The following is a 13,643-nucleotide window of genomic DNA, read 5'->3' as shown; positions in this document are numbered from 1 at the left end:
GCATCCTATGATCATTTCAACTTAAAAACGTACGTGGTTTTCTTGGTCACAGTCTAGATTCAAATCCGACTGCTTGGATTGGATGTCCCCTTGTTAATAGTTAGTGGTTTTTTTGCAAACTATGCTAGTTCTCTACTAGTTATGACTTCCATGATTTTTACTCTTTTTTTGTGTTTGTTGGGGGTTGATTATTTAGGGCGGTCCAAGTCACCGACATCATTCTGTTTTTTTGCTTGTTAATATTATTTTTTCGGGCACTAGAGAGTTGAAAATCTTTTATTTTATTTTGTCTTAAGAGTCTTCTTGAATCAACAACGCAGGGGAATCTTGAATCAACAACGTAGGGGAACCGTGGTTTAATGTGGTGATGATGTTGACTTTTGGAGAGCTTGTTAATATTCTAATGATTATTTTTTAAAGTATTTTTGATTTTTTAAAATTATTTTTTATATTAGCACATCAAAACGATCTAAAAATATATAAAAATTTAACTTAAAACAACAAAAAAAAAAATTTCAAAATTTACTCAATCCCTGCTTAGAACGCAATACCAAACAAAGGTTTTGTCCGAGTTTATTGATGGATGGTACTAAAAAATAGCATTTATTTATTTTTTCCGCATAAAAAAAAATGAAGACAATAAAGATAAAAAAAAAGTGTTTGGTTAAAAATAAAGAGACATAAATATAATAGGAGGTACAAACAATATTGTTTTGGAAAAATATATATCTTTAAAACAATATTTTTTATTTATAAAAATATTTGTAAAAATATTTTAATTTTCAGATTGTTTAACTAAGACAAGGAATGATAAAAATGGTTATCATTATAGTTTTAAAACTCATCGAGGACCGATATGAAGCAAAGTCAGGGCTATTGGTCGAGGCCCGGGTCACAAGTCCGCTTGACCCGAGCCAGCGTAAGAATAAGAATAATAATTATTATATTTTAAAAAACCTGAATTGAAGAGTCGACTCGAGGCAAGACTCAAGTTATAAGTGGGGTTAACCGTTGACTTATGTCAATGTAAGGATAAAAATTGTTATTATCATAGTCTTAAAACCCGACTTAGGGTAAGACCCGGGTCACGTGTCAAGAGGATCAACTCGAGTTAACTTGAGTCATTAAAATAAAATTAGTTATTATTATAGTTTTAAAATTTGATTTGAGGGTCGACTAGGGACAAGATTTAGGTCACGAGTAGGGTTGACCCGGGTCAACATAAAATTAAATAAAAGTAATTATTATTATAGTTTTAAGTCCTGATTCGAGTATAGACCTTAAACAAGGTTAAGTTCAAAGGTCGGGAGGGTAAGTCTAGCTGACCCAAAATCTTTTAAAAAACAATTAAGCAACCTTGTTTTGACTAAAAAAATCATTTAAAAAAGTCAATAGGTTTTTGAGCTGGGTTATTGGTTGATGAGATCGGGTCAATATTTTTTTTATTTTTTTAAACTTTGACTAGTTCAGGCCTTAATTAACTCGTGAAGTTAATCATGGTTTTATAAAGTAAAGTAAAAAGAATCTAATTATTTTTTAAAAATATATAAGTTTAATAGCTAAAAATCTATATCAACCCCTAAAATCAATCACGGATTTTCGTACCACTCATTTTTGTAGTTAAAGGTCAATTTAATCACTCAATAACTAAAAAATAAACCCTACTACATTGGTGGGTCGAAATCATATTATTGTCTTTATATATTAACAGCTAGCAATACTTGGAAATTTGGAGCGTTGAATAGAAAATTGTATATATCTAGAAGTTGCCAAATTTTGCACTACAAGTATTTAATTAAAACCAAAACTAGAGAAGGAAGACCGAACAGTTTGGCCATCGACACTACACAATGACCAAGTGATACGGATTCACTGTTTTTTTTCCTACAGATTATTAATTTGGCAATCTCCCTTTTACATGTTTATCATAATAAATAAACAGTCAAACATTATTATAAGTATATATACCATGATTTGATGATCGTAGCAGGCATTTTTCTAATTTCAAGCAACCCTTTGAAGAAACAATTTATAGAATTCTAATAGCTAATGCGTATTAGCCAGTCAGTGGCGGAGCCACGTAGGGGCAAGAGGGGGCAATTGCCCCCCCCCCCCAATGCCCCCCTTCTCCTCCCAGTTAGTATCCATTGCCACTTTCGATCCCACTTTAAGCATTTAAGCATTTCATGGTATAAAGTTGTGTTATTTTTTTAAATGGTTCATATAAATTAATAGTGATAAATCAATATTTAAATTAAATAAATTATAGAGATTTAACAGCTAAATCAAATATAATATAATATAAAAAAGGAGTTGATCAAACTAATATAAAGTTATGTTACTTTTTTATTTGTTTCATTATATAATTTTAGTTTTATTTCTTTATAATTAGTTATTAAAAATGTTAGGGTTTATAATAATTTATGGTTTGTTGAATTAATATGTGTATGAGTAATATTATAGCTAATATATATAAATTAAAATGAGTTTGATGAATTGATAAATATTTTGTTATGAATTTCATATGAAAAATGATGATAATGAATTTACTAATAATTAAAAATGAAGTACATGATAACTAAAAAAATTAAGGATATAATAAATAAATTAAAAAAAAAGCATTTAATATTTATGTTTAATCAACTTGTACAAAACAACAAGCTAGCAAGAACAACATCAATTTTGAACAATCCTTTTAAGCTATGATTTAAGATGTTATGTACCATATATCAGTATAGAATTGTTGTCAAGAACTTTTCTAATCCTTGAAAAATTTAGAAATAAATAAATAAAAATTTATTGTATATATTGAGAAACATATTTTTAATGAAATTAAAAATAAAATTATTATGAAACAGTTTTAAAATATAAAATCTCGAAGATAACAATTATAATGTAAGTTTTTTCATTTTAAAAATATTTTTAAATTAATTTTACTTAACTTTTGCTGGTATATATATTTCAAATTAATTTCTATATATAACACACATATATATATATAACATATAATATCAAATATTTGTTTGTAATTTGCACCCTCATTTAAAAAATCTTGGCTCCGCCACTGTAGCCAGTAATTGGACTTCTGAAACACTTGCAGCTATGGATCGTCCCATATTTTCTAAAATAATAATAATAATAATTGTAGACACTTTTGATGAAACTTGGCAGCAATTGATGAAACCTTTTGCTAGTAAAATTTATTATATATTCAAACAAAAAAGATACTCCTAAAAAGCACTTTTCACCACGGTAATTTAAACACGAAATAATTATGTAATCTGCCCCACTGTCATTAATTATCAAAAACGAACGGGTGGCTTTGCCACCATTGTAGAATTTACAGTTTAAAGAGAAACGAAGCTTAATCATGTGGTCAAACAGTCAGTGTTCGGCTTTGGCCAGACAAAAAGATCCCAAAAGCAAAGGAAAAATATAGAGAACTTAGAAGAAGCATATCAAGAAAAGCAGCGATGAAAATGATTATCTATTGTAGGAGTATCCAATCTCAAGAGGTAGAAATTATTTCATGTAGAACATAGGAATGGGATCTGCGCATCCATATATTTTCTTCTTCTGTTTTTTTATTTTTATTTTTATTATCTATATGCATTGGAGGAGGAAAATTCTTCTAAAAAAATTATAAGAAAAACTAGGAATCAGGTTGATTATTTTTTGTTCCGTTCAATTTTATCAACAAAAAGTAAACAAACCAAATTGTCTTTTTTTTTAATCAAAATTGATTTCGATTCAGTTCGGTTTTATTTTTAAAAGAAAAACGAATTCAAACTGGTTTGGTTCTATTTTTTCTGTTTTGCCTCGTATTATTATATATATCTTCAAGTGGAAAGTAAATATATTAGATTTTCAATGTTACGTTTAACAAACGAAATTAATTTATATTGTAAGTTATTCCTAAACTTATTTGCTTATTCTATAACTGGAGTGTAAATCCCTAAAACAAGCTGTAAATTATCGTCGTCGTCGTCCATGTTTTAAAAATAGCATGATTACCTATGTAACTTGGTATTTATTCTTTGGTTAAAAGAACCTAATTCTATAAATGCTTTAATATCCACGGAATCTTGATCCAACAATAAAAAATAATCTCATTCTTTAAATGCTTTTAAGAATGAACGCATTTAAAGAATGAACTTGCAAATCAATTTATACATTCAAAGAATCTTAATAAATATTTATGAATGGTAGTCTTGGGATTTTAATTTTATATATATATATATATATATATATATATATATAAAAGAATGAATTTATTGCACTACCAAATCAATCCCTTAATTTTTTCTGATTTAACTACTAATTAATCTCATTGTGGTGAGAATAATACCATGACCTTTGAGGTTAACAATAGACATTTAATTCTATAATACTCATTTTTGGAAAGCGATAATTAAAAACTAAACCTTTGCTTCGAGTCTCTTACCTTATAAATGTAATGACAAAAAAAAATGAAAAAGAAAGATTATAGAGTCAAATGAAAAATGATATACGGAAATTCGGATTTAATGTCTTTTATTTATATTAAAAAAGAGAGAAATATAAATAATAATTGAAATAATAACTTGTTTGGAAGTGTTGTTGTAATTATTTTTTAAAGTATTTTTTACTTAAAAATATATCAAAATAATAATTTTTATTAACATATTAAAATGATTTAAAATATTAAAAAAAAATATTAATTTAAATTAAATAAAAAATATGTTGAATAAAAACAAATAGTGCCTAAGACTCGTTAATCAATTTGAACGCGGATTACGGCTTGAAAGTTGCTTTTGAGTTAAAAAAATAATTAAAGAATCCCCACACTCTGTCGACGCGATGCGACTCCATGAGACGAATTTTGAGAGAGGGTCCTTGGCCCCCCAGAGTCTTAGAGATTTTCAAAATCCCCCCTGATGTTGTGTTTAATTTCAAATAAGTTCTACAAAATAACCCCTCTAAATTAGAAATTACACAATCTTGCAACTTCAAGCACCACGTCCTGGATTTTTTTTTTTTTTTGGATTCTTCATTGCCTTTCTAATTGCTGGCTTGTTAAAATATTTATATTATTTTGGTATCGCTATGTCTTAGCTCGTGCTAATTTGTTAGTTAACAGAAGCACCAAAGCACCTTCCTAATTGCTTGCCTACCTAACGCTTAATCTTAAACATTCACCAAATACTTTGACAATTTACACTGTTAATGAAACAATTTGGGAATTAATTAGCAGCTAATCATTTGAAACCGAGTAAGAAATCGATCCGGCCTGTGCTGGTGTACATGAAAAATTGCATACTCAGAAACACAAATCACAGCAATGAACAACACAAAAATATATAAAAAGGAACTCTGATCTATCTTTTCTGTAATTCCCTCTTCACAGTACTACTTACGAGCTCCTACTATGTACTCCGGTACAAAGCAAAACCCAAAAATAGAAAGAAAAAAAGATGAAATTACTGTAAGGTCTGTTGATGGGCGTATAACCTATGAACATCTTCCCTGTTTTCCCATCTGTCTTTATTATTGGAAAATTTATACAAATTGCTGAAATCTAAGATTCAAGAGCAAACGGTGTCCGCAAGAGATCGTAAGGAGCCCATAATGCATCTAAAGGGCATGGCTTGTTGGCATCTAAGCGAACCCAAGGCTTCCCTTTACCACTCCAGTGCAAAAGACTAACTGGACCAGGATGCAAATCCCTACAACGACCTCTGAAATTATCCCCACCAAGACCATGTTGATTCCATTTATGATCCACGGCAGCAATATTCCCTGCAAAAACTAACAAGAACGGAGGCAATGAACCCAACTCGTAAATCCTCATCCTCTTTTGAAGCTCCATCCATTCAACTATTTTTGTTGTGTAATCTCCTTCTCTCCATCTCTCTAAATCAATGACCATCACTCCTGTGTTAAAATAACAGGCATTGCGTCCGGAAAATGTTAAGGAAAGCATAGGGTTTGACCAGAATGTGGGCGTAAAGTATGTGGTAAAGTTAGCATTACAGTATTCTGGTGCTGCTAAAACAGTTCCGGTACCGAGAGGTGTAGCTGCTAGTGATGCAATGTCGTCTACTAGGACTAAATCGGAGTCCAAGTAGACGACTTTTTGGACGCAAGGAGGGAGGATGTTGGCTAGATAATTGCGAGCATAGTTAAGAGGAGAGTCAAGGGCCGAGCGGATGGAGGTGGAGATGAGGCCGGAGACGGGGTTGGTATCGAAAGAGTAGATTTGGGAACGGAGGTAAGGGAAGGAGGTGGTAATGGTTTCATGGAGGTGGGTAGAGGAGGGGGAGGAAATGAAGTGGAAACGAATATTTTCCGGGCAGGAAGAGTGTTGGAGGATGGAAAAAATAGCTGCCATAGTGCCGCGGAGATAAGGGAAGTCAAGAGTCATGGCCACATGCACTGCTTGTTGTGAGCACATGTCTTGTGTGGAGATTGAAGGACATGATGGAGAGTTGTAGAATTGTGGGGCTTCTTTGAATCCTTTACCATTGGCGGTGGCTGTGGCGGTGGCTGTGGAATTGATTATGATTATAGAGAGGAGTAGGAGGGGGAGGAGGTGGTGTGGTGAGGATGACGGTGGAGGTGATTTTAGTCCTAGTTTGAACATGTTTCGGACAAAGGACAAAGGAAGCGAGATCTAGAGAAATGAAAGAGAGATTGAGTTGATTTAATTCTAAGCTTTTAGAAAGAGAGGAGACATGCCCACATCTCGGATTTGAATCCAAGTTGGAGGTGTGTTATATATACTTGTAATAAAAGGGAAAATGCCAGGAAGCATAGATAGAAGAGTCAGGGATTTTGAACCAAGTCAAAGTGCAGCCACACGTTTGTTTAATGTGCTTCAAAACCTAAGAAAGTATTTACGAATATTATAAATGGTGAGAAATGTGCAGATTCTCTCACTGTAATTTTCAAGCAAAACTTTAACCCCTGACCATATTTAGCAATTGACAAAAAAAGAAAGTATTTACGTATATTATATTATCTGCCATTACTTCAAATAAATTAGTAACTGTAGGATCTTAGAGGAGAAATGGAGAAAAGGCAAAATTTGGTACAGTAAAGAGGTGAGGCCATGGACTTTGCTTGCCTCGACAGGCCAGCTTTTGAAAGTAACATTCGATTTGCGGATCTTTTAATTTTGTGGATTCATTAAGATTTAAGACAATTCGTACTCTTATGTCTACTGTGTGTTGGTGCTGCCTGAATTTGAGCCATCTAATCTTGTTGTTGTTATTATTAAAAGAATTTATTTCTGCTAAATATAGAGATATTTCAACTTTCTGGGCCATGTCTTTGTAGTTCATCCATCCACGTCGAAGAAAAGCTCCATCTACCTTCCATGTTAGCCATTGACAAATTCTGGTGAGGTAATTATTTCGACGCTAACTATTTATCGAGGGAAAAAAAACTTAAAAATTTACTATGCAAACTAAAGCTAATTTAATATCTTTATTAAATATCATTGATTTAATTCAAATATTTAATTTTTATTGTTTTTACAATAAATAAAGTTTAACATATATATACTCAAAAAATCTTAATGGGTGCCTATAATAAGTTGTTGATTTTTTTTTTTTAATATTTAGCATTGTTGTATTTTAAAGAAGCCTGGTATCATTGTAATGAAAAGGCAGATGATTAATTAATTTGGAGGTTAACATGTTAGTACCACTACTACACAATTTCATTAGTTCCGGGAATTTGGTGGGTCATTTTGAACGCAGAGACCCGTCGTTTTCTATTGATGATCATTTCATTACAAGCCCGAAATTTATATCCAAAAACCCGACCACATCACCTGATTGTCCGGCTCCCATCTGCCAAAAAACTTAATCACCGGGAACGACCATGTCAAAAAGATTGCCACGTCGCGATTTTAGGGGGACAAATGCAGTTACACGTAGCTTAGTTAGCTATCGTAATGATAAAGAGAAAAAACTTGGCCGAGATTGAAGGTAGAACTTGGTATAATTAACTGCTTTATTTTTTTTTTTTTTGGTATAATGGAAAAGGAGAAAGAAAAACTACGGATCTCTATAGAAAGAAAGACCCAGAAGATCTGCTGAAGAAAGTGACTCGTTCATGGTGGGGGCAAATCCTAAATGATTAAAGCATTCGAGCCCTTCCTCGTACGTATATGAGAAATTCTGACTTCCAAATCTCTTGACAACAGGTCTCTAATGTCTGAAATCAGAGCACTATATATGTGGAAATCAACATTATCAACAACTATAAACCAAATGGCTTCCTTCGAATCTGAGTCAAACTAAAATCTTTCTATAACCTCGATCCCAAGCTAGAAGAAGACCATGTTTTAGAGCCAGTAATTAGGGAGCAGGTTATAATCAATGCCTGCAAATCCTTTGAAGCCTACTAAAAACAAATCTGAAGCAGTTCTAATGAGACCCCCAAGACCAATTCTACATGAGCTGCCAAGCAAGCTACCATCTACATCCAGTTTCACAAAGTCTGTATGATCCGGTCTCATCCATGTAACTATCAACATGGGAGTTTGCAGAGCTTGCTGTCCTCTCCGAACCAAGTTGCATTCCTCGGCTAAGCATTGGGTTCTTCTCAATAGGCAAGCATCTCCAACATTAGGAACTCCAAAAACATGGAAGTTATGTCAACGCCAAATCCACCAAAGACCAGCTAATTCGTTTTTAACCGAATAAAAAAAAAAAGATGAAGTACTCTTCACGAGAAGACTTTTTCTGGAGTAAAACTCATCTTTGAATCTGTCTCTATTAATATTGTTAATTAGATGAATAAGCCATATAATAAATCATGAAAATTTCATGAGCTTTTTATCCTTGTAGCTCGTTTTTCTTCATCTAATTTTAGATTGTGTCTTTTTCCAATGTTTTGCGTGATGCTAACCATACGACCGATAGATTTGCAGAACAAGGTGTGACTTTGTGGCCTGGCTTTAACTTTGTAGGATTATTTTCTTGTTGGAATTATCTTCAGGTTCCATCCATCCTATCTTATTATTATTATTTTATTTATTTATTTATTTATTTACGTGGGTATCCGGGCCAATTTACGTGCAACGACTATCTCACGGCCACTTTGCAAACTTGAGCCCTGAGGTCAAACTAGATATTACTAGTAGATGTTCTTTGCAGGGAAGAAGTGATTTTATGGTTTAGAATTTGAGGTTTTAATTTTTTGTTACCAGTCATGGATCTTTGTTTATTGCGGAACTTTTGTTTCTATGGTTTAGAATTTGGAAGCTATTATTGTTCATTTCTTCATGGAATTCACTTGAATTTGAGTTCAAGAGATGATAAATTGTACTCCATAGGAAGCCAATTCATTTACCATCTAAATTCAAGTTTCAAAAGCTCTGATTTACATTTTATATTCGGCTAACAATTAATTAAACATATTTCCTTTTTTTATGATATTTAATTATGAGTATTTTTATTTTTTGAAAAAAAAAAAAGAACAAGGGAAAGGAAAGGAAAGGAAACAGCAACTAGAGAGACTTAAAACTTGATTCTTGGAAGATTGTTAAGATTAGATTAAAGTGATAGTTTTGTCTTTATAGAACCATCTACATAACGAAAAAGGTGAGATTAAATATGACTTAACACTTCATTACTAGGGATTCATTGACGCAACATTTCCATGTGCAACACATGACAAACTCACAAACAATTTCCAATTAATTATTAAGGTGGTCACTTCAAATGACCTCCATGAAAGCATGCATAATGTTCAAATCTTCACAACGATGGGCTATATCCAGTGCTGTCAGCTTCAACTCAGACACTATGAAGAAAGAATTCGTCAACTCATGTGAATTCTGCACTTAAATTCTTTTAAAGTTTATGTTACTAGTTTAATATTTTTACCAAAGATTTTACTGAACTCGTTGATCATACTCACCCCACGTTTCGTTACCGACACCAAGTGGGTCAAGAGGAGGCCAAAAAGTCAGCAGAAAAACGCAGAACTCGTTTCTAGAAAATGGATCGAGAGTTTTCAAGAATTTAATAGGGATCTGTAAGAGTAGTTGTGGCAGTGCCCAAGCGCGTATAATATCTGGTTGCATACGGAGCTTATAGGTGAAAAAAGACAAGAGGATTTTATAATTCAGCTCTCATTTCCAGACCATCGTATTTGCGGTCATAGATTTGGATTTTTGAATTTAATTTCTTCGAAAGTATTTGGCATTTATGAAAGGTGTCAACCTCACTGTATTATAAGCAAAGAAGAAAGCTCGAGTCAAAGCTTTTACAATTCTATTATACTAACAAGTGCCTGCAATTGACTCCCAGATGACGATTGCCCAAGATCTGCCTAACAATGCCGTCATGGGTTCTCTCTCTCCATGACTTTGGAGGAAGGTTTACATTACAGAGCTACTAACAGAGATATCTCTCGCAAGTGAAAACAGGCTGCATACGAGGAGGAAGGAGGAGGAAAGCAACAGGTTCTGCAATAAGGAATTCCATCAGCAAGAAGACTTTTGAGGCCTTGATCTTGACACGGTTTTGTTTTCGTACGACAATGGAATTCAACCCACTGTCAAACGGTCCAAAAAATACAGCTAGTTGTATTATACTTATTTCTTCTCTCGTCAAGGACAAGACAGAGTACATGTCTTCTTGGACACGGTAAGTTTAGAGTTTCCTTTTCTTCCCTTTTGTCGACGTGGTAAGGTTTTGTTTTTTTGTTTTTTTTTTTAAGAAGCGTGGACGCAGTAAGAGTAAGTTACTGGTCAGATCTCCGAGATGGACTACTGTGGATAAGGTTAAAAGCTTTTTTTTCAATGAAAAAAATTACAGGGGTTGCCAGCGCTTCCAATATTGAGAAACATTTTAATTATAAAAATTAAATAATAATTATATATGACAATAAATATTATAAAAATTATTAGCATTAATCTTAATCAAAGATTAAGTTGATAAGTTAAGATAAGAATATGTATTAAGATATATAATAGTGTTACATGAGGAGCTGATTAATTTTTTCTTATTTAATTATACACTATAAAATTATATTTTATAAAAAATTTAATAATTTCAAATTCATTTTTTTTATTATTAAACCTTGTCAAACCCTCTAAGTCAACTTGATAGCCTGTTGATCTAGCTTCTAGACGAGGTTAGGTTCCAACGTAAACTGAGTGGAAGTTGATTTAATGAGATCTAATTGACTTGATAAATACATTAATGACTCTGTCAACAGTTTAGTTAAAATTTAGTTTTTTTAAAATAAAATAAAAAAGAAATTGATTCAATCTTTTCTTTATAAAAAAAAATTGAATTAATAATGTTTTGGATAAACTTAGATCAAACTACCTAGCCTAACTTGTAATTTAGATCATGACCCTTATTGGGTCCAATAATTATATTTTTTAGAATTCATTTTTTATTTGATGAAGTTATTATAAAAAAAAAAAAGACTTTTACGAGAAGGACATTGAATAAAATCATAGAGGAGAAATGTATTTCTTCCATCTAAACCTTATTTTCTTGTCAACGCATCTCTTTATTGTTTAAATAAAAGAATTTTTTTTTATTGTAAGCAATTTTCTAAAATAAAAACCTCTCATGATATACAAAAAAATAATAAATATGATAAAATCATATTGAAATAAATAAATAAATAAAAATAATATAAATCTTATTTTTTAAAAATATTCATGAGCAATTTGTTTTTAATTTTTTCATATTAGGTGCATAATAATTGAAAAATCAATTGTTAATACTTCCATAAAAATCTATAATATTATTTAAAAACCACGCAAAAAATTGAATAACAATTTAAATATTATTTTAATTGTTTTTTTATAATGCATTTCAATAACAACAAAAAAAATATTGGAAAAAAAAAAGAAGTAGACAGGCCAACATCAAGGCCCAAGAGATAGGGCTCGGAGAACGTTTGGTACATCAGAAAAATAAAAACTTAAACAACAAGAATAAAAACTTGGCCAGTTTTATATCATTCTAGTACCAACTTTCTTTCGTTTTAACAAAAACTAAACTTGAAACGTTTTTTTTTTTTTAAAAAGAGTAAAATATTATGATTGTATTTATATTCATGTAAGTAATTTTTATTAAAAAAATAATTAAACTGATTTAAAAAAAAAAACACCAAAATTAGTTCAAATTAATTGTTTCGGTTCGTTTTTTAGGATAAAAATCGGTTCATGCCAGTTTGGTTTGGTTTTTTCAATTCTACTCAATTTTGGCTTAATTTTTTTTATTTAACTCGGTTTTTTAGTTTGCTTGTTTTTTTTTAGTTTGACTTGATTCTTTTTTAGTTTTTTTAGTTTGGTTTAGTTATATTTAGTTTTTTTCTTTCAAGCTTACAAAATTAAAACCAGAATGGTCAGTTTTTATAAAGTTTTAATCAATTTTTTTTATATTTTGATTTTTCAGTTATTTTTTTTTTTTCTCTATTTAATCTTTTTTTTTCTCACCCTAATAACAAGTTGCATAAAGGTTTGTTTAAAATATTAATCCATTTGATTTGACTAGCTGATGCTTGTAGACTAGGGCGGAGACAGGGGTACGTGGACTTGGTCCCCTATATATAAAAAAAATTATATTTCTCTAGAATTTGTACATATTTTATTTGTGGTTCGTATAAAAAATTAAAAAAAAATTAAGTCTTGGTCTTACTATAAAATAATTCTCTCTCTCCTGGAAAATTATCCTGGCCTTGTGCCTACTTATAAATATTTAGATCTGTATCAGTTAAAGAATCAAAATATTAATATTTAGTCTTTCTTTCTTAGAAAAAAAAAAAGACTAGTAAAAAAATTTCTCTAGAATTTGTACAAAAATTATCCTGGCCTTGTGCCTACTTATAAATATTTAGATCTGTGTCGGTTAAAGAATCAAAATATTAATATTTAGTCTTTCTTTCTTAGAAAAAAAAAAAAAGACCAGCTAGTAAAAAAATTGTTCAAATACAAATCGATCCAATGTTGGGTGTTTATGCACTTTTGTTTTTTCAATTTTCAAGCTAACTCATTTTTAATTTTTATCATCTTTAGTTTTGATTGCTTTCTTTTTTCATTTTTCTTTTTTTAAAAATTAATTTCTTTGCTAGTTATATCATATGCATAAAAAGTTTAGAAACAAAATTCACTGTACTATCATTACTTAGGCTGCATTTGTTTCTCGTAAAATAATTTTTTGCTTGTCATTAAAAAAATTATCAACAAAAAACACTTTTCAGTTAAAAAATAATTTAACTTAATTTCCAGAAAAGTTTTTCATTTTGAAAAAATTATGAAAAATTTAGAAATATCATATTATTTACTGATTATATTAAATTTGGTCCTCAAATTTTTTATTAATATATATATATATATAATTTTGAATATTTATTTTTTAATTTCATCCCTTAGAATTTAATTTTTATATTAATTTTAGTCCTTATTTTTATAATTTTTATTTGCTTTTCCTTATCATTTTTTAATTAAAATTTTTTATCTATTAAATTTGGTTCTTATTCTTTTGATTGTTACTTATTTTATTTGAAATAATTTAAAAAATGTTAATTATTATTATTTTAATCTCTTTATCTTTCAATTTTTTTTATTTTTTAGATTTGATCTTTATTATTTTAATTATTATTTATTTTATTTGAGATAATTT

General features: G+C 30.4%; 1 protein-coding gene across 1 annotated transcript; it reads right to left on the bottom strand.

Moving 5' to 3' along the window:
• Positions 1 to 5,312: 5,312 nt before the first annotated feature.
• On the bottom strand, positions 5,313 to 6,750 carry LOC118063244 (probable galacturonosyltransferase-like 1). The gene has a single exon (XM_035077233.2). It carries the CDS (start codon positions 6,620 to 6,622, stop codon positions 5,558 to 5,560), a length of 1,065 nt encoding a protein of 354 aa, XP_034933124.1. The 5' UTR covers positions 6,623 to 6,750; the 3' UTR covers positions 5,313 to 5,557.
• Positions 6,751 to 13,643: the final 6,893 nt, after the last annotated feature.

Source organism: Populus alba, chromosome 7 (genome assembly GCF_005239225.2).
Source record: "Populus alba chromosome 7, ASM523922v2, whole genome shotgun sequence".
NCBI classification, from domain to species: Eukaryota; Viridiplantae; Streptophyta; class Magnoliopsida; order Malpighiales; family Salicaceae; genus Populus; species Populus alba.
This window is presented reverse-complemented; position numbering and strand designations above follow the sequence as displayed.

Bases quoted from the DNA above. Each gene is read 5' to 3' on its own strand.
- LOC118063244 (XM_035077233.2), bottom strand. From the start codon at position 6,622: ATGTTCAAACTAGGACTAAAATCACCTCCACCGTCATCCTCACCACAC.